This window comes from Mustelus asterias, chromosome 19, assembly GCF_964213995.1.
Source record: "Mustelus asterias chromosome 19, sMusAst1.hap1.1, whole genome shotgun sequence".
In the NCBI taxonomy this organism is placed as follows: Eukaryota; Metazoa; Chordata; class Chondrichthyes; order Carcharhiniformes; family Triakidae; genus Mustelus; species Mustelus asterias.
In genome coordinates, this window is record NC_135819.1 from 66,868,426 (window position 1) to 66,891,233 (window position 22,808).

Below are 22,808 nucleotides of genomic sequence, written 5' to 3' on the forward strand. Positions count from 1 at the left end.
ATGCTAACCCACTGTGTCACCGTGCTGTCCCTTAGTTTGCCAAGGAGATCTTTGTTGCACTCTTTTGTTCCCTGTCTAGAAATGCAAGGAAGAAGCAGTAAAGAGCGCTCTGAAAGATTTGGGTAAATATGATCAAGGACCTCAGTAACAGTCAGTGCTTTACCAATACATAGTTGCTTGACAGATTAATTTTAATCATGCGTTGATGTGATTAAGAATGGCAAACCCCTAGTTTTGTGGCAATGAGCCCTCCTACCATCATTGTGCTTCAGAATCTAACCCAGGTATAACCTACCTCTTGCACAATGATGACAGAGAAATAATAAACTCTGACACTTTTCACCTCCTGCAACCAAAGATAGTTCCAGGATGATTTATATCGAGTGCAGGAGTGTAGCTAAAAGGAGAGGAATCCAATTATCCTGAGACAGCTGACAAATTAGTGAACTGTCAGCCTGCATCTTTGAGAGTTCTTCAAAGGTAAATCAGCATTAAACAGATTTTTAATTTCCTAATTTTCACCTCTACTGAATTATACTGCAGACAGGTCCATGATTGCCACTATCACTCCTGTGCCTTCATAAAGTGAATATTCTCCATTGAGTTATCTAGCGAATGAACATAAGACGGATATATAGCATGGAGGTAACACATGTTCTCACCTGGTATCCACATACACCCTTACAGCAGGGACTACTGCAGAGTGATCAAGCGAGAAGCCTGGTGGATTTTCTTATTCCTAATCCACATCTGCCACTGGCTGGGCTGAAATCAAATATCTTGGGACAAAATTTATTTGAACTTATACTTGGGATGTGGGCATCACTGGTGAGGTTGGCATTTATTGCCTTAAGTTGGTGACTGGTTCTTTAGACCAATGGTACCCAACCAGTGTGCCTTGGCAGACCCCCCAAGTGTACCGCAATAAAAGATTCAAAATTTATGTAATTAAACTAAAGCTAACTTTTACCTTCAGCTCTGTGGTCGGCATCTCCAAGACCTGATGAACCTTGTCTCCCGTGCATGTGCCAGCTGGGAAAGAGCCACACGTGCACGGTTTAGATGTTTTACGTTTGTCAGGCCCATAAGCATAACCAACGGGACTTGGAGCTGAAGACAAAGGTTCCATGCACCCACACAAAAAGCAAAAACTCAAAAAGGGCACCAAAACCCTGGGAGTAGCAAGAGATGATGTGGAGATGCCGGCGTTGGACTGGGGTAAACACAGTAAGAAGGGGCTTGGAGCTCCGAAGGCTTGTGTGGCTTTTGCTACCAAATAAACCTGTTGGACTTTAACCTGGTGTTGTTAAACTTCTTACAGTAGCAAGAGAGTCAGGGAGAAGTTAAGAAAACAGTCAAGAGGACAGGAAGTTAAAAATGAAGTTCCCAATAAGGGAAGAAGACAGAAAATAGGAGGTATGCCTGAAAATTTCTTAATAGTATTGAGGTGTGGGGTGGCTCAGTGGTTAGCACTGATGCTTCACAGCGCCAGGGACATGGGTTCAATTCTGGCCTTGGGTGAGTGTGTGGAGTTTGCATGTTCTCCCCATGTCTGTGTGGATTTCCTCCAGGTGGTCCAGTTTTCTCCCATAGTCCAAAGATGTGCAGTCTAAGTGAATTGGCCATATTCAATTGCCCCTTAGTGTCCCAAGATCTTTAGGTTCGAGGGATTAGCCATGGCAAATGCACAGGGTTGGGGACAGGGGGCACGGGCCTGGGTGAGATGCTCTTTCGGACTCAGTGGGCCAAATGGTTTCCTTATGCACTGTAGGAATTCAATGGTTTTATGGTGTTCCAAGACATATAAAAGATTGGGACAGTTGGGGCAGTTCGGAGTTAACCATGTTGGGTCTAAAGTCACCTAAAGATCAGACTTGGTAAAGGAAGCTGCTTTCCCTCAGAGGACATGAGTGAACCAATTAAGTTTTTAATGAAAATCCAATAGTTTTGTGATCACCTCTTATGGTTTCCAACTTATTTCAATTGACCCCAGCCTCTCCAGCTTCTTGGGCAAGAAAGTTTCAGATTTTCACTACACTTTTGTGTGATATCTGAAATCAGCACTCAATAACCTAACTCTAATTTTAAGGTTTTTACCACTTGTTCTAGACTCCCACACTTGTGGAAATAGTCATTCGGATTTTTGCCAAGTCTGACTCAGGAAATCTTTAAAATGGCAGGCGAGTCCTGATTCTGTGATTCCCAGCCCCATTCCCCTTTCTGGGAGAAAGGTGCGGGGAGTGCCCACATGCAGCACTCCCCCATAAAGCTGTAGAGCTGGGCTCAGTTGAAAATTCCAGTAATGAGGCTAATGGATTTTTGTTAGGCTAGTGCATTAAGGGACATGGTTTCAAGGCAGGTAAATGGAGTTAAGGTTTAGATCAGGATCAGCCATAATTGAATGGCAGAACTGGCTTGCAGGACTGAATGACCTCCTCTTGTTCCTATGTTCCTCTGTTGATCCCCACTGATCTGAGCTGTGATGGTGGTAAAGACTGTACCATTGCCCTCAGAACTCCTGGTTTGGGAGGGGAAGTTTCGCTTTGGTTCTCTTTCTTGGTGGCATATAGACATCATTTAAAGACAGGATTCAGCTCAGTTGGGAGGCTCCCTGAAGACCAATTCTGCACTACCACATGGTGAATAAACCTAGTGACTTGGTGAGGTAATGGAGGGTGACTGATTCTGTGGAACAGTACCCCAGTCAGTGACTTCTGGAGAAGAGAGGAAGAAGATTCAGAAGAGAATCAAAACCGGGCAACAGGTTAAAAAATATATTTTGCAACTCTCCCTGGCCCAATCAAATGTCAAAGAAAGAGATGCGGACACAGGATCTATCTTCGTATTTGGCTATAGTTTTGAGGACATCGTTGTGGGTTGGCAGCCACTGTATATACAAGCAAAATGGGAACATGGGGCTTATATTTATGTAGTCCCAAACAATTCCCTTTTATGGACAAAACAGGAGCATAATGTCTGGAGTTATTTCCGAGAGTTTAAGTGCTGTACAACTCATTTCATCTTTAAAGAGCAATTCAGCATTCCGAGCATCTACTAAAGGAACAACATCTTCAAAAAAGATTTCTGGCCAACCTTTGTGAAAATAAACGGAAAGGCAAAGTCAGGAGCTTGCGCACAAAGCCGTAACTGTTTATATCTAAAACTGATAATATATTGACATGTTTTGGATATATCTTCAGTTTTAGAGATTACTTTTATCCATTGCAGAAGGAGTGAGATGACAGTGTGAATCCTACCTGGTCTATTGGAAGGAGGGAAGATCTATGAATTAATGGCTTTTCTTTTCTTGAGATCACCAAGCACAGGAGGAGGCCACTTGGCCAGTTGCATCTGTACTGGTTCTTCTAAATGGTCCCACAACCCTGCTCTCATCCCACAATCCTGCAAATATCTCCCATTTCAAGATTATATCTTCTAAGTTAAGAATTTTAAGTTAAAATAGGAAAAATAGCCTTAAATCAATTGAGAGATTAAATCAAACGGGAGGTTTGTACATTTTCAGTTATGACAACCTGAGCAACAAAATAATTGACTTTGGCCAGCTGAATCCATGTGAAAATGATGGTGATAGCTCACACGTTTATCGACTGCACTCCAAAAAGTAATTTATTGTAAAACAACGTGTGCTATGCTGAGGTGTTATACAAATGCAACTTCTTTACACTAGCTAGTGAAAGGGATGCGTGCCCCTGGCAGGGGTGTGTAAAGGAGAAGGAATATCAGTTGTGGAAGTGGAGTTGAAGACTGAGAATGGATGCATATGCTGCAGTTTTTCCTCAAATACCTTTAGTGATTCGATAGTATTGACACAGAGCATTCCCTCATCGAAGACCTTATGCTTTTTTCAGCTACATACAGCTTGGTGCAGGTTGCATACCACTTGTTGCTGGGTCAGTAGGTTGTGGGTTTTTGCTCTATATTGGGAATTTGATCTCTCAATCCAGGCTGATTCTTCTGTTCAATGGTGAGTGAGGTACTGCACTGTCAAAGGCACTATCTTTTAACTGAGATGTTAACTGGGGCCCCATCAGCCTATTCAGTAAAACTCCCATGGAATTATTCCAAGAGGAGCAGGGAGTTCTCCAAATGTCCTGTGTAATATTCCTCCCACTGCCCAACAACCCCCAAAATAGATAAATTTGATTTATTATTGTCACGTGTATTATATACAGTGAAAAGTGTTGTTTCTTGCACATTATACAGACAAAGCATACCGTACATAGGGAAGGAAAGGAGAGAGTGCAGAATGTAATGTTAGTCATAGCTAGAGTGTAGAGAAAAATCAACCTAATGCGAGGTAGGTCCATTCAAAAGTCTGACAGCAACAGGGAAGAAGCTGTTTTTGATTTGATTTATTATTGTCACGTGTATTAACATACAGTGAAAAGTATTATTTCTTGCGTGCTATACAGACAAAACATACCGTTCATAGAGAAGGAAAGGAGAGAGTGCAGAATGTAGTGTTACAGACATAGCGAGCGTGGAGAGAATGATCAACTTAATGCAAGGTAGGTCCATTCAAAAGTCTGACAGCAGCAGGGAAGAAGCTGTTCTTGAGTCGGATTGTACGTGACCTCAGACTTTTGTATCTTTTTCCCGAAGGAAGAAGGTGGAAGAGAGAATGTCCGGGGTGCGTGGGGTCCATAATTATGCTGGCTGCTTTGCGAGGCAGCGGGAAGTGTAGACAGAATCAATGGATGGGAGGCTGGTTTGTGTGATAGATTGGTAATATTCACAACCTTTTGTAGTTCCTTGCAGTCTTGGGCAGAGCTGGAGCCATACCAAGCTGTGATACAACCAGAAAGAATGCTTTCTATGGTGCACCTGTAAAAGTTGGTGAGAGTCGTAGCTGACATGCCAAATTTCCTTAGTCTTCTGAGAAAGTAGAGGCGTTGGTGGCCTTTTTTAACTATAGTGTTGGCATGGGGGGACCAGGACAGGTTGTTGGTGATCTGGATACCTAAAAACCTGAAGCTCTCGACCCTTTCTACTTCATTTCCATTGATGTAGACAGGGGCAAGTGCTCCTTTACGCTTCCTGAAGTCGATGACAATCTCCTTCGTTTTGTTGACATTGAGGGAGAGATTATTGTTGCCACACTAATTCACCAGATTCTCTATCTCATTCCTGTACTCTGTCTTGTCATTGTTTGAGATCCGACCCACTACGATGGTGTCATCAGCAAACTTGAAAATCGAATTGGAGGGGAATTTGGCTGCACAGTCATAGGTGTACAAGGAGTATTGTAGGGGGCTGAGAACACAGCCGTAGGGGGCTGAGAACACAGCCTTGTGGGGCACCGGTGTTGAGGATGATCATGGAGGAGGAGGTGTTGCCTGTCCTTACTGATTGTAGTCTGTGAGTTAGGAAGTTCAGGATCCAGTCGGAGAGGGGGTGGCGAGGCCCAGGCCACGGGAGTTTGGAGATGAGTTTTGTGGGAATAATAGTGATGAAGGCTGAGCTGTAGTCAATAAATAGGAGTCTGATATAGGTGTCCTTGTTATCTAGGTGTTCCAGGGTTGTGCGCAGGGCCAGGGAAATGGCATCTGCTGTGGACCTGTTGCAGCGGTAGGCAAACTGTAGTAGATCCAGGTAGCCTGGGAGGCTGGAATTGATTCGTGCCATGACTAACCTTTCGAAGCACTTCATAATGATGGATGTCAGAGCCACCGGTCGATAGTCATTAAGGCATGCTGCTTGGTATTTCTTAGGTACCAGGATGATGGTCGTCTTCTTGAAGCAGATAGGGACCTCAGATTGTTGTACAGAGAGGTTGAAGATGTCTGTGAATACCCCCGCCAGCTGATCCGGAGTGCACGTCCAGGTACCCCATCCGGGCTAGTTGCTGGTCATTAACTGGTCATTTATCTCATTGCTGTCATTGTAGATATTTTCAATGGTTAGAATCTTTGATAAAAGAAAGACTTGCACTTATATATAACCCTTTCAAAACCTAAGGATGTCCCAAAGTACTTTTACAGCCAATTAAGTACTTTTTAAAAAGTGTAGTCACCACTGTAATTTGGGAAACATGGGAGCCAATTTGCGTACAGCAATATCCCACATTCAGCAATGAGTTAATGGCTTGTTTTAGCAACGTTGGTTGAGGGATTAAATATTAGCTAGAATGGATATTAATGGGGAAGGAATAGTCTTTGGATAGATAGAACTTTATCTGTTTAATTTTTCCTTTTGTGAATCTCAGTAGGGGGTGAATGTGAATTGATACTAGTATGTTTGAAATTGAAGAACATTTTTGCCATGCATGTGTTCCTTCTGCAGAGGGCATTATTGCAAAAAGCCAAGAAAGCATGGAACAAAATCCAGCCTTTCAAGCTCTCTTTCCATTAACTGGGTATAACCCCTGTATTACGGGGACCTGGTAACCCCTGTATTACGAAGACCTGGTATCACCACAGATGGTTGATCTCTGGAAGTGGGGACACTGATGGAATAGAGTGCAGCTTCCAGGGTGTATTACTCTTGGTTTTAAGAGAATGGAAATACAGAGACAAAGTTCCATTTAGTCTTGGTTGACTGAGCTGAGCTGAGGATTTCTTGGAAGGTTTCAACTATATGTTTCTCTGGTTTTCAATAGTTCCTTATATTGAAACACAAATTTGAAAAAGAGAGTTTTTAATGAAAATATTTAACACCGAAATCACTGCCTTGATGATACTTTTGTATTTGAACTAACACTTGAGCCCAATGATCTATTTGTGAGCTGCAGTTCGGTTGATTATGTGAACATGGTGTTATTGCTCCTGGTAAAGAAAGGCTAACTATTTATCACACTGCAGCAGCACATAGAACTCACTCACTTTTTTTTACGGTTGTGAGAACACAATAATGGCTCATCCATAGTCGGGTATGAGTTATCAGATGAGTGATCATGTCATAAATGTATAAAGTGCAAGGAGCTGACTGAGCTGTTCCCATTGAATGGGAAAGATTAGGAGATGGATCCAGCATTTATATAGTGTCTTTAACATAGTAAAACCTTCCAAGGTGCTTCAAAGGAATATATTTGGTCAAAACAAAATCATCCAAGCCAAAGGAGGATACACTAAGACAAATGTTTGAAAAGCTTGGCAGTGAGGTAGATCTTAAGGCCTGTGTTAAAGGACCAGTGATAGCTGGGTTTAGGGAGAGAATTCCAGAGCTTCGCACTCGGCACAGCTGATGGCAGGGCTGCCAATTCTGGAGCAAAGAAAATTGACGGTATGCAAGAGACCAGAATTCGAGGAGCGCAGAAATCTATGAAGTTTGCAAGTTGTTTTCTTTTATTCATTCAAGGGATGTGGATGGCACTTGTTCAACACAGAGGTCACTGCCTTGTTGATACTTTTGTACTTGAACCAACACTTGAGCCCAATGGTCAGAAACTCCAAAGTGTTCTATGAAGTCTGCCTGGATCATAAGTTTTGCACTTTGAATTTGGGCTAGGATGAGCATGAATCACGCTTCAGGTGTGATTCAACTGACCCACTAAGGAGCTATTATCAAACAAAGTTTATTTAAGTATACAGTTAACATGTATAGAAAGAAAATTGCAATAACGTTTCACAATTACAAACAAGAAAAAAACAATGATAATGTATAAACCTGAACAGCTAAACACTGTTCTAATGAAACAAAACCTTTGCCATGGGTTTAATACATAAAATATGAATGTTCACATGATGCTGGAACTTAGACCTCTGGATGGAGAATTGAAACTCTGACTTCCCAGCCATGTTACTTCTAGCAGCCCTCATGGATATAACTTGACGTCAAAACAGCTTCCCAAAACACCAGGGAGAGAGAAACTCCTGGCAAGTTAACCACCAACTGCAGATTTTCCACTCCAGGAAGGCCAGGAACCTTGCTTCCAAGAAACAGCAGAATTTTCAAAACCAGGGAGAGAGAAACACTTCTTTTCAGCTTGATGTCCAGCCCCTTCTAAATGAAAACTGCTGCCAGCCAAATTAAAAGTGAAACCTTGAATTCACTATGGAAAAAAAAACTGTCCAAAACACATGACCTACCACCAGTTTTCCACCAAACAATTTCCAGAAAGTACCTAAGGCCCATTGTAAAAATAAAACCCCATTTAAGCCATTGAAGTAGCAATAAAAGGACTTCTAGCAGACAGCCCAGCAACAATGAGAAAGAAAACTAAAAAGGTCTGCTTGCAACTGCAGAGAATATGATTTTAAAAAAAACATTTCTTAAAGGTACACTAGTGTCACACACGGGCTAGACAAACAATCATTATTCATCCCTAACTTCCCTTGAGAAGGGGGTGGTGAGCTCCTTTCTTGCTGCAGTTCATGTGGTGTAGGTACACCCACAGGGCTGTTAGGAAGGGAATTACAGGATTTTGACCCAGCAGCCTTGGAGAAATGGTGATATATTTCCAAGTCAGGATGTTGTGACTTGGAGGGGGACATCCAGGTGATTGTGCGTACATGTGTCTGCTGCCCTTGTCCTTCTAGATGGTAGCAGTCGTGGTTTGGAAGGTATGGTCTAAGGAGCCTTGGTGAGTTCCTGGAGTGTATCTACACATTCCTGCCACTGTGCGTCAGTGGTAGAAAGAGTGAATGTTTGTGGAAGGAGTACCAATCAAGTGGGCTGCTTTATCCTGGATGGTGTCAAGCTTCTTGCATGTTGTTGGAGTTACACTCATCCAGGCAAGTGGAAAATATTCCATAACACTCCTGACTTGCGCCTTGTAGATGGTGGATAGGATATGGGGAGTCATGAAGTGAGTTACTCGCTGCAGGATTCCGAGCCTCTGACCTGCTCTTGTAGCCTTAGTATTTATATGGCTAGTCCAGTTTCATTTCTTGTCAATGGTACCCCCAGAATGCTAATAGTGTGGGATTCAGTGATGGTAATGCCATTGAATGTCAAAGAGCAATGGTAGATTCTCTCATTGCCTGGCATTTGTGTGGCGTGAATGTTACTTGCCATTTGTTAGCCCAATCCTAGATGAAGTTACAGAAATTGGAAAAATGAAGCCATGGAAATATTTGAACATTAAGATAATTTTTGCAATTGAGGGGATGGACATGCTGTCAATGTAGGTCAGCAAGCAATGGTTGAACAAAATTTGGTGCAAGCTAGGGTATAGGCAGCAGAGCTTTAAATGGGTTAAAGTTTATTTATTAGTCACAAGTAGGCTCACATGAACACTGCAATGAAATTACTGTGAAAATCCCCTAGTCGCCACACTCCGGCGCCTGCTCAGGTACACAGAGGGAGAATTTAGCATAACCAATGCATCCAACCAACACGTCTTTCGGGATGTGGGAGGAAACTGGAGCACCCGGATGGTTGAGACATACAAGGAATGGAAGGTGGGAAGTCAGTCAGGAAAGTGCGTGTGCGTGCGTGTGTGCATTGTGAACAGATTGTGTACTTGATCAGTCTGTGCTTGCACCTAATTCTAAATGGCTAAACTATGAGCAGCCAATGCAAAAATCACTTGTTTTTAGAAATTGTTGATGTTAAAGTTACTTTTGATCAATTTGCAGATTCCACCACGCCTCAACCCCCACCTCTGTCAGTCCTCACTGTCAGGGTGGATCCACACTCACCTGGATTGCAAAGTCCAAAGATGTGCAGGATAGGTGGATTGGCCATGCTAAATTGCCGCCTAGTGCCCCAAGATGTGTAGGTCAGATGAATTAGGCATGGGAAATGTGTGGGATAACAGGGATAGGGCAGAGGAGAGGGCCTGGGTAAGACACTCTGTCAGAGAGTCGGTGCAGACCCAATGGGCCATATGCCCTCTTCTGAACTGTAGGGATTCTATGATTAAATCTAGAGTTCTGCTGCCTATGGTGTTTTGACCATTAATACAGATAATGTAAATGACACATTCCCAAATTTCTATTGAGTTGAATAAGAATGCCTGAGTCAGCAAAAGTGTTGAGAGTAACATCAGTGTCCAGAATCTGAAAGACAACCAACTGACATCCTTCGTCCATCAATATTTAACATGCTCCTGATCAGCTGCAGCGAGCTCATGTCTGAGTCAGTGGGTTGCAGATTCCAGACCCACATCAGAATTTTAACATGCATTCTAGACTGACACGTCTCGTGTAGCACTGAGGGAGTTCTGCATTGCTAGAGGTACCATTTCTTGGATGAGATGTTAAATCTCTGCCTGTTCTAATGATTTAGGTGAATGTTAAAGATTCCACAACTCTTTTCGAAAGATGATTCTTCCGGTGTCCTGGCCAACTTTCCTCTCTTAACTGACACCCAAATACAAATTGTTTGTTTTAATTTGTTTTCAGGATGTGGGCAATGCTGGAAAGACCCATCTGTAGTCACTCAGAAAAGCTGATGGTAAACCTCTTTAATCTCCTGCAATGTGTGTGGTGAAGATACTTCCACAGTGTTATTAGGAGGGAATTCCAAGATATTGACACAATGTCATTGAAGGAATAGTGACTTATTTCCAAAAAGGCATGGTCTTTGACTTGGAGGCAGTAATATTTCTATGACATTGATGCTCTCAACCCTTTCTGTGTAAAGGCTGCAGAGGATGAATGTATTGTTGAAGTAATCTTGGTACATACATTCTGTAGATCATACCTATTATTTACCTGGTTGTGAACCAGGCCATGAGGCATTGAACTGTCCAATTTATCTAAATTCAGCCTCTGCTCTGAACTTGTGAAAAAAAAAGCAGATATTTTTAGCTAAGTATCTATCTTCAGTATGTCATTTATAGGTCTTATTCCTTTGATCTGATATCTGATCTGGTATCTTTGATCTAAAGGCTAAGGTGACACTTTTTGGAATCACTTTTCAATGCAATTATGTTTAACAGCACTAGTAACAGAGTTGGAGTGAAATTGGTTCAAGGTGCTTTAGACAAATAGGCAAAAATATTGTGAGAACCAACAGAACATATTTAACCAAACGATTGAACTTGGTGCTCACATTTTGCTATGATATGAAAGGGTGCCAGCATCTCTCTCATTGTCTCTTGTTCTGTTTCATTCAGTTTCTGTCTCGATGTCTGTCTTTTCTTGTCTCTCACTCTATCCTTTCTTTTGTATCTCTGTCTCTGCTATTAGTGTTGTCAAACTTCATAACATGTAGCTTCTGAAAGTTGAGTGCCAAAGTGGCATTTCATCGAATGTCATGCAGATATTCTTGACACACAGGATTTTCAGGGGATTCTTTTTGTGGGATTTTGGGGGGAGGGGGGGGATTTCCCAGTGGAGATGACAGGGCATATTAGGAGAATGTCCATGATCAGTACTATTTATAAATATATACTTAACACTTTACTATTCAAATACAGTGACTATTTTGTGCAATGGGACTGCAAATTCATAATTCAGAACATTGGGAAGGGATCTGTTTCTTGTTTTATTTCCTTATAGCTTGCAACCAATAATGCCCAAATTTTATTGAATTTATTTATTTTTTTCCATGTAACCCACTCGCAAAGTTCAGGGGGAAACCGCCAAGGTTTAAAGACCCTAAAGAATGATCTCTGGAGATCTGCTCAAATTTAACCAACTAAAACTACAGTTAACCACCACCACAGCACTTCTGACATCTTGTCCTGTTATGATTACTGTCCACATTAGGCAATTGGCTTGTTCCCATTGATGGTCCTAACACTAATGAGTCAGGTTAGCTGTGCAATTGGCAAGTGACCTGCAATCCTGGTGACCAAAAGGTGTGATTTTCTTCCCCCATTGCCAGATATGTCACCTACAAGCCATTTTGGCCCCAGAAAAGTCTGCTTTATCTCCACCCCACCCCCAACAACCAAATACGCTCAAACTGCTCACCCCAAGAATTAAAGACAACCTCCTGCACATTGCTGCAAGTAATCAGAGAGAAAAGTCATTCCAACTTTTAAAAATATTTTCATTTCATTTTCATTGAACGCTTTTGTTGATTAATTGTAAAAACATTGGCAATGGGGAAAATTAGTTTGAACAGGGCAGCATTTGGAGGCAGGAGTTTACACGATTAAACCTCCAGGAATGCATCCAACCAGAGATGACAACTCTAGCTATCAAACAGCTTGCAATCAACAGTTTGAGCCCTCATGGATGAGAATATAGGAGGCATGGTTAGTAAGTTTGCAGATGACACCAAGATTGGTGGCATAGTGGACAGTGAAGAAAGTTATCTCAGATTGCAACAGGATCTTGATCAATTGGGCCAGTGGGCTGACGAATGGCAGATGGAGTTTAATTTAGACAAATGCGAGGTGATACATTTTGGTAGATTGAACCAGGGCAGGACTTACTCAGTTAATGGTAGGGCGTTGGGGAGAATTACAGAGCAAAGAGATCTAGGGGTACATGTTCATAGCTCCTTGAAAGTGGAATCACAGGTGGACAGAGTGGTGAAGAAGGCATTCGGCATGCTTGGTTTCATCGGTCAGAACATTGAATACAGGAGTTGGAATGTCTTGTTGAAGTTGTGCAAGACATTGGTAAGGCCACACTTGGAATACTGTGTGCAATCCTGGTCACCCTATTATAGAAAGGATATTATTAAACTAGAAAGAGTGCAGAAAAGATTTACTAGGATGCTACCGGGACTTGATGGATTGAGTTATAAGGAGAGGCTGGATAGACTGGGACTTTTTTCTCTGGAGTGTAGGAGACTGAGGAGTGATCTTATAATGGTCTATAAAATAATGAGGGGCACAGATCAGCTAGATAGTCAATATATTTTCCCAAAGGTAGGGGAGTCTAAAACTAAAGGGCATAGGTTTAAGGTGAGAGGGGAGAGATACAAAAGTGTCCAGAGGGGCAATTTTTTCTCAGAGGGTGGTGAGCGTCTGGAACAAGCTGCCAGAGGTAGTAGTAGAGGCGGGTACAGTTTTGTCTTTTAAAAAGCATTTAGATAGTTACATGGGTACAATAGGTATAGAGGGATATGGGCCAAATGCGGGCAATTGGGATTAGCTTAGGGGTTTTTTTTAAAAAAAGGGTGGCATGAACAAGTTGGGCCGAAAGGCCTGTTTCCATGCTGTAAACATCTGACTCCATGACTCTATTAGGAAAAGCTTTATTGGGCAGCACGGTGACACAGTGGTTAGCACTGCTGCCTCACAGCGCCAGGGACCTGGGTTCAATTCCAGCTTCAGTTGACTGTGTGGAGTTTGCAAGTTCTCCCCGTGTCTGCGTGGGTTTCCTCCAAGTGCTCCGGTTTCCTCCCACAATCCAAAGATGTGCGGGTTAGGTGGATTAGCTATAAGAAATTTCCCCTTGTATCCCAAGGGGCGGCATGGTGGCCCAGTGGTTAGCACTGCTGCCTGACAGCCCAGCTCAGGTCACTGTCTGTGCAGAGCTTGCACATTCTTCTCGTGTCTGTGTGGGTTTCCTCCGGGTGCTCCGGTTTCCTCCCCCAGTCCGAAAGACATGCTGGTTAGGTGTGTTGGCTATGCTAAATTCTCCCTCAGTGTACCCTAGGGGATTTTCACAGTAAATGTGAATCTACTTGTGGCTAATTTTTTTTAAAATGCCTAAATTAGATGGATTAGCCATGATAAATGTGTGGGGTTACAGGGATAGTCATGATGTGGAGACAGGGATAGGGCAGGGGAAAGAGCCTGGGTAAAATAATCTGAGTCGGTGCAGACTGGATGGGCTGAATGGCCTCCTTCTGCACTATAAGGATCCTATGATTCTAAGTCCACTTCAGGAGCTGAATGGTGATCTATTCAGCTAACATAAAATGTGCAAATCCTTCTGACTGTAACACACATCACATCAACCTCCTGGAGGAGTGCAGCTGCAGTAACAGCAACCTTGCCACAACCCAGTGTAACTTTCCGGTAAGGGGTGGGAGGGTAATTTTTAAACTTAACTCATTGGACAGGAAACCCCCAGGACCAGATTTACGACCAATTTTACACCCCCAACAATATTAATGGAGAAAGTGAAATTGAACAGGGTATATAACCAACGAGACATTCAAGCACAACGATTTCCCACTGTGTTGGTTAGGCTAAAACTGCTCTGTGTATCTCTGTCCTGGTATAGGGTGGGCATTGGCAGACATCACTGTTATGAACCCATTGTCCAAATACAGATGCTATTGAGAATCCTTCAAGCTCTTTTACACTGCTCTCACTCTGAATTTCTTCCTCCTTAATTCCCATTTCATAATTACACCTCAATAGTTCTGCCCTTCCAAATTCCCTACTTCCTCTTTCCCATTTTTCTATTCCCGCCTTGGAATTACCCACCTCCACTCACCTAGCTAGTTTCTTCCACACCTGTAACCATTTGAATGACGTCACGGGGAAGCGGAGAATAGCAACCTAACCTGCTGGCTGAGATTAGAGGCCGCCCATTGGTCCGTAGCCTGATGGACATCGACTCAGAACGAATGGGAAACGCGGATCGGTGCAATTGGACCAATGGGATGCTTTGGAGGGCGGTTCCAGTGGGACAAGGGGGAAGCCCACTTGCCTTCTGCAGGTTTGATTGATCCGCAGCGCAGGCTCATCAGTTTCTGGGGAGGGCGGACGGGTCGTAATGGGGGAATTTCACCGTGTGCGTTTAAATTGAAACCAGTGGCAGGAAACAGCAGTGAGTGTAACCTGGAGCCTCTCCCACGCCAGCTTCAATAGGAGGATGCTGCCTTAATGCGATGTAATTTTTTGGTAGCGGGATCGTTTTCTGATTTAAATCATTGCACCTTAAATCCAGGGGAATCTTCAGGAACGATGGCTCGAACCCGGACGCAGGGAGAGGATTTCACCTTCGTCAACCCCGTTGTTAAATATTTACTGTTTCTGTTTAACATGCTGTTTTGGGTAAGTGATTCATTTTCGTTATCTCTCGATACATTCGTCCTGATCTATCTTTTTTTTTGTTCTGAGCTCAACATTCTTTTAAAAAGGTTGCAAACTTGCATCTTGGCAACCTGCCCCTCTTAGTCCAGGCATGTCCAACCGGGGGGGACTAAAGCGCACAGGCATTTTAATGCCTACAAACCCTCTGTTTCATTCAATCCACCGTCAGGCCAACCGCTGGGGGATTTCGTCGCAGCACTGTTCAAAGGATGGGTATTTTCTAAAGACTGGAGGTCCCCTACAAAGCGTCGAAAAATAATGTTGTTCACTCACTGGGAATAAAAGTGTTAATCATTAACTCACTTGGTATGTTAGTTTTCTGGGATTTTTCAGCGCCCCCCAACAAACATTGTTGTTTTTAAAGAGATCTGTGTAAATTTTACTCGCTCCCCGGTTCTAATTGAATATGCAAACCGTTGCCGAACCAGCACAAAGGACGGTGGCATTGGTCTGGGACGAGCTCACGGCATTAAGAGGATACAGTGATTCTGTTTTCTTTTTAATTACTCCATTCTTACCAATGATCAAAGTGAACCAGCCGGACCCGAGCCCATTTAATTGTTACAAAAGCCAAATTCAAAATTCCAATTGAATCCAATCCATGCTCCACGCAAGACAGAGAAACCAGACCCAAGCTGGTAAGGTATTGTACCCCATCTCGGACTTGACCCAACGTTTGATCTTAGCCAAAAGGCGAGATTGTTACCCTGGGGGGGAAAAAAGGTTTGCCAGAATGACTTTGGCTCGTATGAAGTCTGGTAGCTGAATCTCAGGTTACACAAGTTGACTCCCTCTTGTGATTGCTTAAATTGAGTAAATATCAAACAGCCACCTGTAATACCCTCTTGTCGATCTTTCACCCCTCCCACATCAAGGAAAACTTTCATTCATACTGTGCATATCAAGCTTTACAACCAATGAAGTATTTTCTGATGTGTAGTCACTTGTGGGAAATGCGACTGCTGATTTGCCCAGGAAGGTGCCACCAACAGTAAAATGACAAACACTGAACATGCTCATCCAGAAGAAGCAGCCTGGGCTTGTTCCTGACACAGGGCCTGTCCCATTTTTTCTTTAAAGGAATATAAAAGTAAAATACAGCAGATGCTGGAAATCTGAAATAAAAGCAAATGGCTGGAAATATTCAGCAGTAAGAGTTTTAACAACACCAGGTTTATTTGATAGCAAATGCCATTAGCTTTCGGAGCGTTGCTCCTTCGTCAGATGGAGTGGATATCCACTCCATCTGACGAAGGAGCAGCACTCCGAAAGCTAATGGCATTTGCTATCAAATAAACCTGTTGGACTTTAACCTGGTGTTGTTAAAACTCTTACTGTGTTTACCCCAGTCCAACGCCGGCATCTCCACATCATGAATATTCAGCAGGTCAACACATATGGAGAGGGAGTGTGTCAATGTTTCAGGTCTAACCTTCCTGCTCCATTTTTAAAAATATTTTTATTGAAGATTTTTCCCTATATAATGCAACAAACCCTCAAGGATTGGTAATCATTTCTCCACATATACAGAAAAGACAGGTGAATATCAATACTCCTATTCATTGTAATCGTTGCCCAGATCAGGATAAAGCCATGAATATATGGCACAATAGTGCACTCCCTTGCCCACAGGGTAATAAGGACTGAGCTACATAACATAAGGGAGTCTTTATAGGGTCAAATACAATCAGTCGGAGCCCTAAACAGTGCCCTGAAACCCCTCAACAATAAAGGGAGACCCCAGAAAGAGGGAACCATCAGGATACAAACCCAAGACGCAGCATTGCGATGTACACACTCTCACACAATGAGAGTACAGCTATCAAGTCTCACAGGAAGAGTGCAGATATAATAGGGCCTAGGTATCTAAACTCGCTCTCTGACTCCATGAATAACAGGATACCTTCCAATTGGGAGAAATCATAGAAACCCTACAGTACAGAAAGAGGCCATTCGGCCCATCGAGTCTGCACCGACCGCAATCCCACCCAGGCCCTACCCCCATATCCCTACATATTTTACCTGCTAATCCCTCTAATCTAGGCATCCCAGGACACTAAGGGGCAATTTTAGCATAGCCAATCAACCTAACCTGTACACCTTTGGACTGTGGGATGAAACCGGAGCACCCAGCGGAAACCCACGCAGACACGAGGAGAATGTGCAAACTCCACACAGACCGTGACCCAAGCCGGGAATCGAACCAGGTCCCTGGAGCTGTGAAGCAGCAGTGCTAACCACTGTGCTACCGTGCCGACCCAAGGACAAATTTACAAGCTGCTACCCCCAAGGATGAATTTACAAAATAGCTGCTACCCTTGCTTACAAAGAAAGTAAGGGATATTGACACAAATAAAAGAGCCAATAAACCAAGGATTATCTCTCCATGCTTCGGCTCACCACAAAATAAGCCTAATTTTTCAGCAGCCACACTGGAGGTGCTACTCGAGCCCCACCGTCAGCTGGAAAATTTAACCCATTTCCCCACCAACAGGAAGAAGAATCATCAAAACACCCACGGACAGGATATCTCCGAGAAATACACAATCCTCCCCCTCCTGACCAGATGAGAGAAACCCTCTGGGACTAAATATAACCAGTTGGAGCCAATATCAACACCTCTCTTACCCAGAGGGGAACACTAGGATAAGACACTAGATGTGCTTTGACAGTGTACACACTCACATGCTGAGAAACTCTGATAATGTGGAATTCCGCAGACAACAGGACACCCCCCCCCCCCCCCCCCCCCCCACAAAGACGCTAGACAACTGAGGATTCCCCGACCATGCTTAGGTGTGCACCAGCGTATACATCCATAATTTCACCTAAGGTTCTGTACCTCAGTTGTGTCGTTGGCCAGGAGCCCCAGTAGAGAGTCTTAGGCCCTGGCAGGTAGCAAGGCCCAACAACACCGAGCCGCCTCCTTGCCCCCCCCCCCCCCGGTCAAACACAGGTCAAGACAACGTAAGACCAGCAATTGGGGCCTGTGATCAACCCCAGTTCTCGAAGACCGGATAGAGTATGCCTCTTCGAATCGCAATTACAAAAGCAGGCATCCAGTTCTCAAATTCAGCCTGTGCGAGCACCCCTGCGTTTACTTTTGATTTGTGGTAAATACCTGTACCCAGTAGAATTAATAAAACCTGCACTTGTGGGTTTTGATTTGTATCCTCGGGGGTCAGCAGTGGTCTCGCTTCCTGCCCCAGCACCACCATCGCTGGAGTTTCTTAATGATTTGTCACTGACCTTTTCTTCATCTACATGCTGCTATTTGGTGACATCATCTGCAGACTACCTCACCTGCTAGTTTACCCCTCCACAGACTGCTGTCTGATTGCATAACAGAGGAGCAGTCTCCAGTCAAACATACTGATCAAAATATCAGTCGCTGCCATAAACTCCATGTCCTCGATTATCCTCCATTTAACGTTTTTGTCTGATAACCAGGATGATTGAAAGTGATATGATGAATTTTGACCTTTCACTTTTGCCCAGCAATTCATATGTTTTCCCTTCTCCCTTGGGCCACTGCCTTAGGTTGAACCAGGCCGTTCACAATCTTGGTGCCTGTTTGCTGAACTGGGCTGGTGAATGTTGAGACTGGTGGGGTGGCAGTTAACAGCAAGAGACACTGCTGAGAGTGAGGATGTGGAAACTGAAGCAGATGTAGTCAGTGAGCAAAGATAAAAGTACTTTAGAGTATTTGGAGATTCTGCCCTTTCATATTTGGTTTGGGTTATGTTGGAGTTAAAGCTCTGAGCTGAATGCTCAGATAATGGAGCTGTGGATCTCAGTGGGATCTCTAGGTATATCACTGTGATACTAGAAGTACAGAAGGAGCAGAACAAACCTCTGGCTACTGCTCACTCATTCACTCTTGACCATGGCACTCTGGGTGGTCACCAATTTGCCCAACAGTAAGGTCGGCTGTGCATTGCTGATACCCAGGATTCACAGACTCCAGTTTGAGAATCACTGCCATAGTATCTTGTCAATGATTGGTGGGAAGCCTGAAGCACTGAATAAAAAGCCATCAATCTTGTAGCATTTCATGACGGGATGAAATTCCACATTTTCCCCAGATATGATTATATTGGTTTCAGTTTTGCAACATTTAACCCTTACTGCATTATATTATAATAGCTTATCGTGCTACATTACCAGTAGCTGCAGTTACATACATTGAGGCCTAATATTATCAGCCAGAGCCACCCTTGCCTAAGAAAGTTAAAAGCTTCATGCTTCACTCCAGTGCAAGCATGTAATCGAGACTTACACTCCAATGTAATGCTGAGGAAATACTGCACTGTTAGAGGTATAGCCATTAATGAGTTGTTAAGGCACTGTCTGTTAGTTGATGCAAAGATTCTGTGGCACTGAGATTGAGTTGCAAGTTCCCCAGGGTCTCGGTAAAGACAGATTAACCTGCTCGCTCATCTTGCTGTTTGTGGGATCTTGCTGTGTGCACAGTCTGTATTTCACTGCGCTTACAAACAATTCATTGTGTAAAGTGCCTTGATACATTGGTAAGACCTAATAGGCTCCTCAATAGAAAGAATTTTCATTTACGTGGTACCTTCCACAGCCAAAGCACTTGCAGCCATTGAAGCACTTCTGAAGTGCATTCACTGTTGTAATGTCAGAAATGCAGCAGCCAATGTGCACACAGTAAGATTCTACCAACAGCAATGTAATTTATTATAAAGTTCTCACATGGCAGTGTCATTTACATTGCATAATTCCGATTATTGGAATTATTTTAGCACAAAAGCAAGTTTAAATCATCAGTAATTAGCTTCTGGAGGTCAGGACAGTGTGTTCAGTACCATCCTTCATATCATGTGCACAGCCTGCTCCCAGCCTTTCACTGGTCGGTGGCTTCAAAAAGCAACTGGGTTGCCATGATGTTAAACTTTCACTTGTGGAAGTCATAAAATGAATATATTTATATTTTCAAGGACAAACAGATGCCTGACATATTGAGCTCTTGCCTTCATATTCTCTTGTGGTTTGGAAGCTGTGAACTGCTGTTCATATTGAAACCCATTCAATGGTGGGGGTTGTAAGCAGTGGTAGAGTGGGATTATGCTGAGTGGGATAGGGATATGAGAGGTGAGGGGGAGAGTGGGGTTACGCTGGGTAGAATATTAAATTGTTTGGATAGTAAAGTTTATTTATTAGTCACAAGTAGGCTTACATACTGCAATGAAGGTGAAAATCCCCTATGAAAGGGTACTGTGAAAAGTAAGGGAGAGAGTGGGGTTAGACTGGGTGATTTATACAGAAAACCAGCAGAACAGACCCGGTATGCTAAATGTTTTTTTTTTTGCATTTAATAATTCTATACTTGCCTTGTCTACACTAAATTACCACAAGTAAAGGAATGTTCTCAAGTTCGCCATTGCTCTTGGTGAGGAAGTAAAACTGACATTTACTGTTCAGTTCTGAGCCATTCTTGACTAGTTCTGGAGCCAGTGGTTACAGCCTAGGATCAGCCTGGTTTCTATTGAATACAGTGATCACCGTCAGAGCTGCACACAACTATACAAATGTTTTCTGGACTTGTATAGGGAAGGGCAGATTCTCACTGCTCATTGTAGACTCTGGGTGTGGGTGATCATCAGTTGGTTCTGTGTTTCTTCTTGATGAAGTAACCAGTTGTTGTCCATTGGCTGTACTTGCATGGATTGGCACTTGGGGTGAGAGGCTAGCTGGGTGTTAGCATCTGGGGGAGTGGAAATTCGCTCGGGTGCGGTTAATGTCTTTGGGATGGGAGTGGAAGAAATAAAATCCTGTTTACAAAAATGGGGAAGAAAAGAGTGCAAGTGTTTTCACTGGCAATTTAATGTTCACTGAGACCTGGAGCGGCTCACCAATACCACCTTGAGGCAACTAGAGATGGGCAACAAATGCCAGCCTTGCCAGCAATAGCTGCAACACGAGAGGAGAGTAACAGTCTGATTCCTGATCTCTGGGAAGCAGGTGGACATTGAGCCAGTTAGCTTATATGGTTGTCTGGTCCCTCTGCCTCACTGGACAGGGAAGGATTTGAGGCGAATGCATTATCTGTGTGTTAACAGTTAATATCCTAGGGCTGTACAAAATAAACTCAATATGGGTGGATTAAATTTGCAAGCACCACCTGTTGCCAGTGTTCTTTAAGACTGTGTGTGGCCTGTTTGCACTGCATGGTCCCTTAAGATTGTAGCATGGTTGTGGACCCCACAGCTTGGAGGGAACATTGCCCTGCTGCCGTTCATGGGTCACTGCCCTCGAGTTCCTTGTGATGTCCCAAATGAATAATACTTCACCTAATGACCTGTTTTGAAAACACAGCTTTATAAGTCTGTATTGGGACAGCTGAGATCAGACCTGCCAGCCAAGGGAACAGATTTGGGGCAAGGTTGTTTGGCTGTATAGTGTAATCTCCCTGACTCCCACCATTTGTCCGCATAATACCAACTGTGATGGGAGAACTGGTGTTCTCGTGCCAGGTGCTAGCTCAGGGCAGTTTTTGTTTTGAATTTGAACAGGATTGAGACTCTGCAATGTCACCAATGTCAAGCTTTGGCAATGAAGGGGAGAGAACAGGCTTGTGTTTATATTGTGCCTTTCTCACTACCCAAAGTGCTTTATAGTAAATTAATTATATACTTGTCTAGTCATTGGCTGCTGCATTTCCCACATTACAACAATTTGCCCACAGCGAGGTTCCACATTACAAGTAGATGGAGAACACTGTGGAGCGAGAATAGTCTTCAGATGTAAACGATTCCATTGCACACTTCCTCAGAAAAGCAGAGGAATTTCCCCTAGTTTGGTCAATATTTATCCCTCAACTAGCCCCAAAGAATTTCTGGTAATTATCTCGTTGCTGTTTGTGGGATCTTGTGCACAAACTGGCTGCTGCAGTTCCCACATTACAATACTAAACATACTGAATTGACTTTAAGGCACTTTGGGAAGTCCTGGGGTCAGAAAGACTCTATAGAAATCCTTTCACTCGTTAAAATTGTATGACCAGAATGTCGTCTTTCCCCCCCACAGCGTAACCAGCTAATGTCCATGTGCCCTCATTCTATAATACTTTCCAAGGCTTCACAACAATGTTTGTTTGTTTATTTATCTTGGATTCTGTCAGATATCCCAACATTTCCGTATTTTTCTTTTTTTTGTTTATCCCAACCTGACCCAGCTTTGTGACAGGAAAGATGCTGGCGATCTGTTAGCTCAATCTTTCTGTCTTCTTGTTGATATGGGGATGGGGAGGAATGCAGTGAAACAATCATAATGGGAGAAGAAAATAATTCTCTTCCATTCTTTTTGCCAATAGATCACATTGTCAAACACGGAAAAACAAATGAAGATATATTAAGTGCAGAAAGGCAAGGGGAACAGAAAGAGAATGCATTAGTAATTTGAATGCGAGTGTGTGATTCAATGACTGGATATCTCAGGGGATCCTCGGAGTTATTGATGGGCACATGTGGAGCTATCTGACACTGGACACCTGTTGAACATTATTCCTCAAGGAGGCTAAAAAGTGCAGAAGTTATCTTAGTTATATAAAGCTCTGGAGCCTATTTAGTTTACTGCAATCCGTTTCGGGCACTGCACCACATCAAGAGCAAATTGGTCTTCGAAGGGGTGCAGCAAGATTCAATGAGAATGATACTGGGGCGAAAAGGGATGAAATTATAACAGTTTCCATAGATTTGGCTTGTATTTTCCTTGCATATAGAAGATTAAAGGCTCATTTAATTGAACTGTTTAAGATGATCAGAACAATTGATAGCTTCTCTCTCTCACTAACCTGTTTCCTCTGGTGAGAGAATCCAGAACAAAGGGGCATAGACCTAAAATTAGAGCTGGACCATTGATGGGTGATCTTAAGTATTACTTTGACATTAAATATAGTGAAAATCTGGAACTTTCTCCCACTGAAAGC

General features: G+C 43.2%; 1 protein-coding gene across 4 annotated transcripts in view; it reads left to right on the plus strand.

Annotated features, from left to right (window-relative positions):
* The first annotated feature begins 5,811 nt into the window (after nucleotides 1-5,811).
* Nucleotides 5,812-22,808, plus strand: part of tspan33a (tetraspanin 33a) — a 50,368-nt gene continuing 33,371 nt past the window's right edge. For 2 of the 4 annotated variants that reach the window (XM_078235786.1, XM_078235787.1), the window contains exon 1: nucleotides 14,528-14,818. In XM_078235786.1, coding sequence (XP_078091912.1) covers nucleotides 14,648-14,818 — 171 coding nt within the window. In that variant the 5' untranslated portion in view covers nucleotides 14,528-14,647. Of the gene's footprint in view, nucleotides 5,846-14,527; nucleotides 14,819-22,808 lie in introns of those variants that run through there. The other 2 variants (XM_078235788.1, XM_078235789.1) reach the window with 2 other exon arrangements.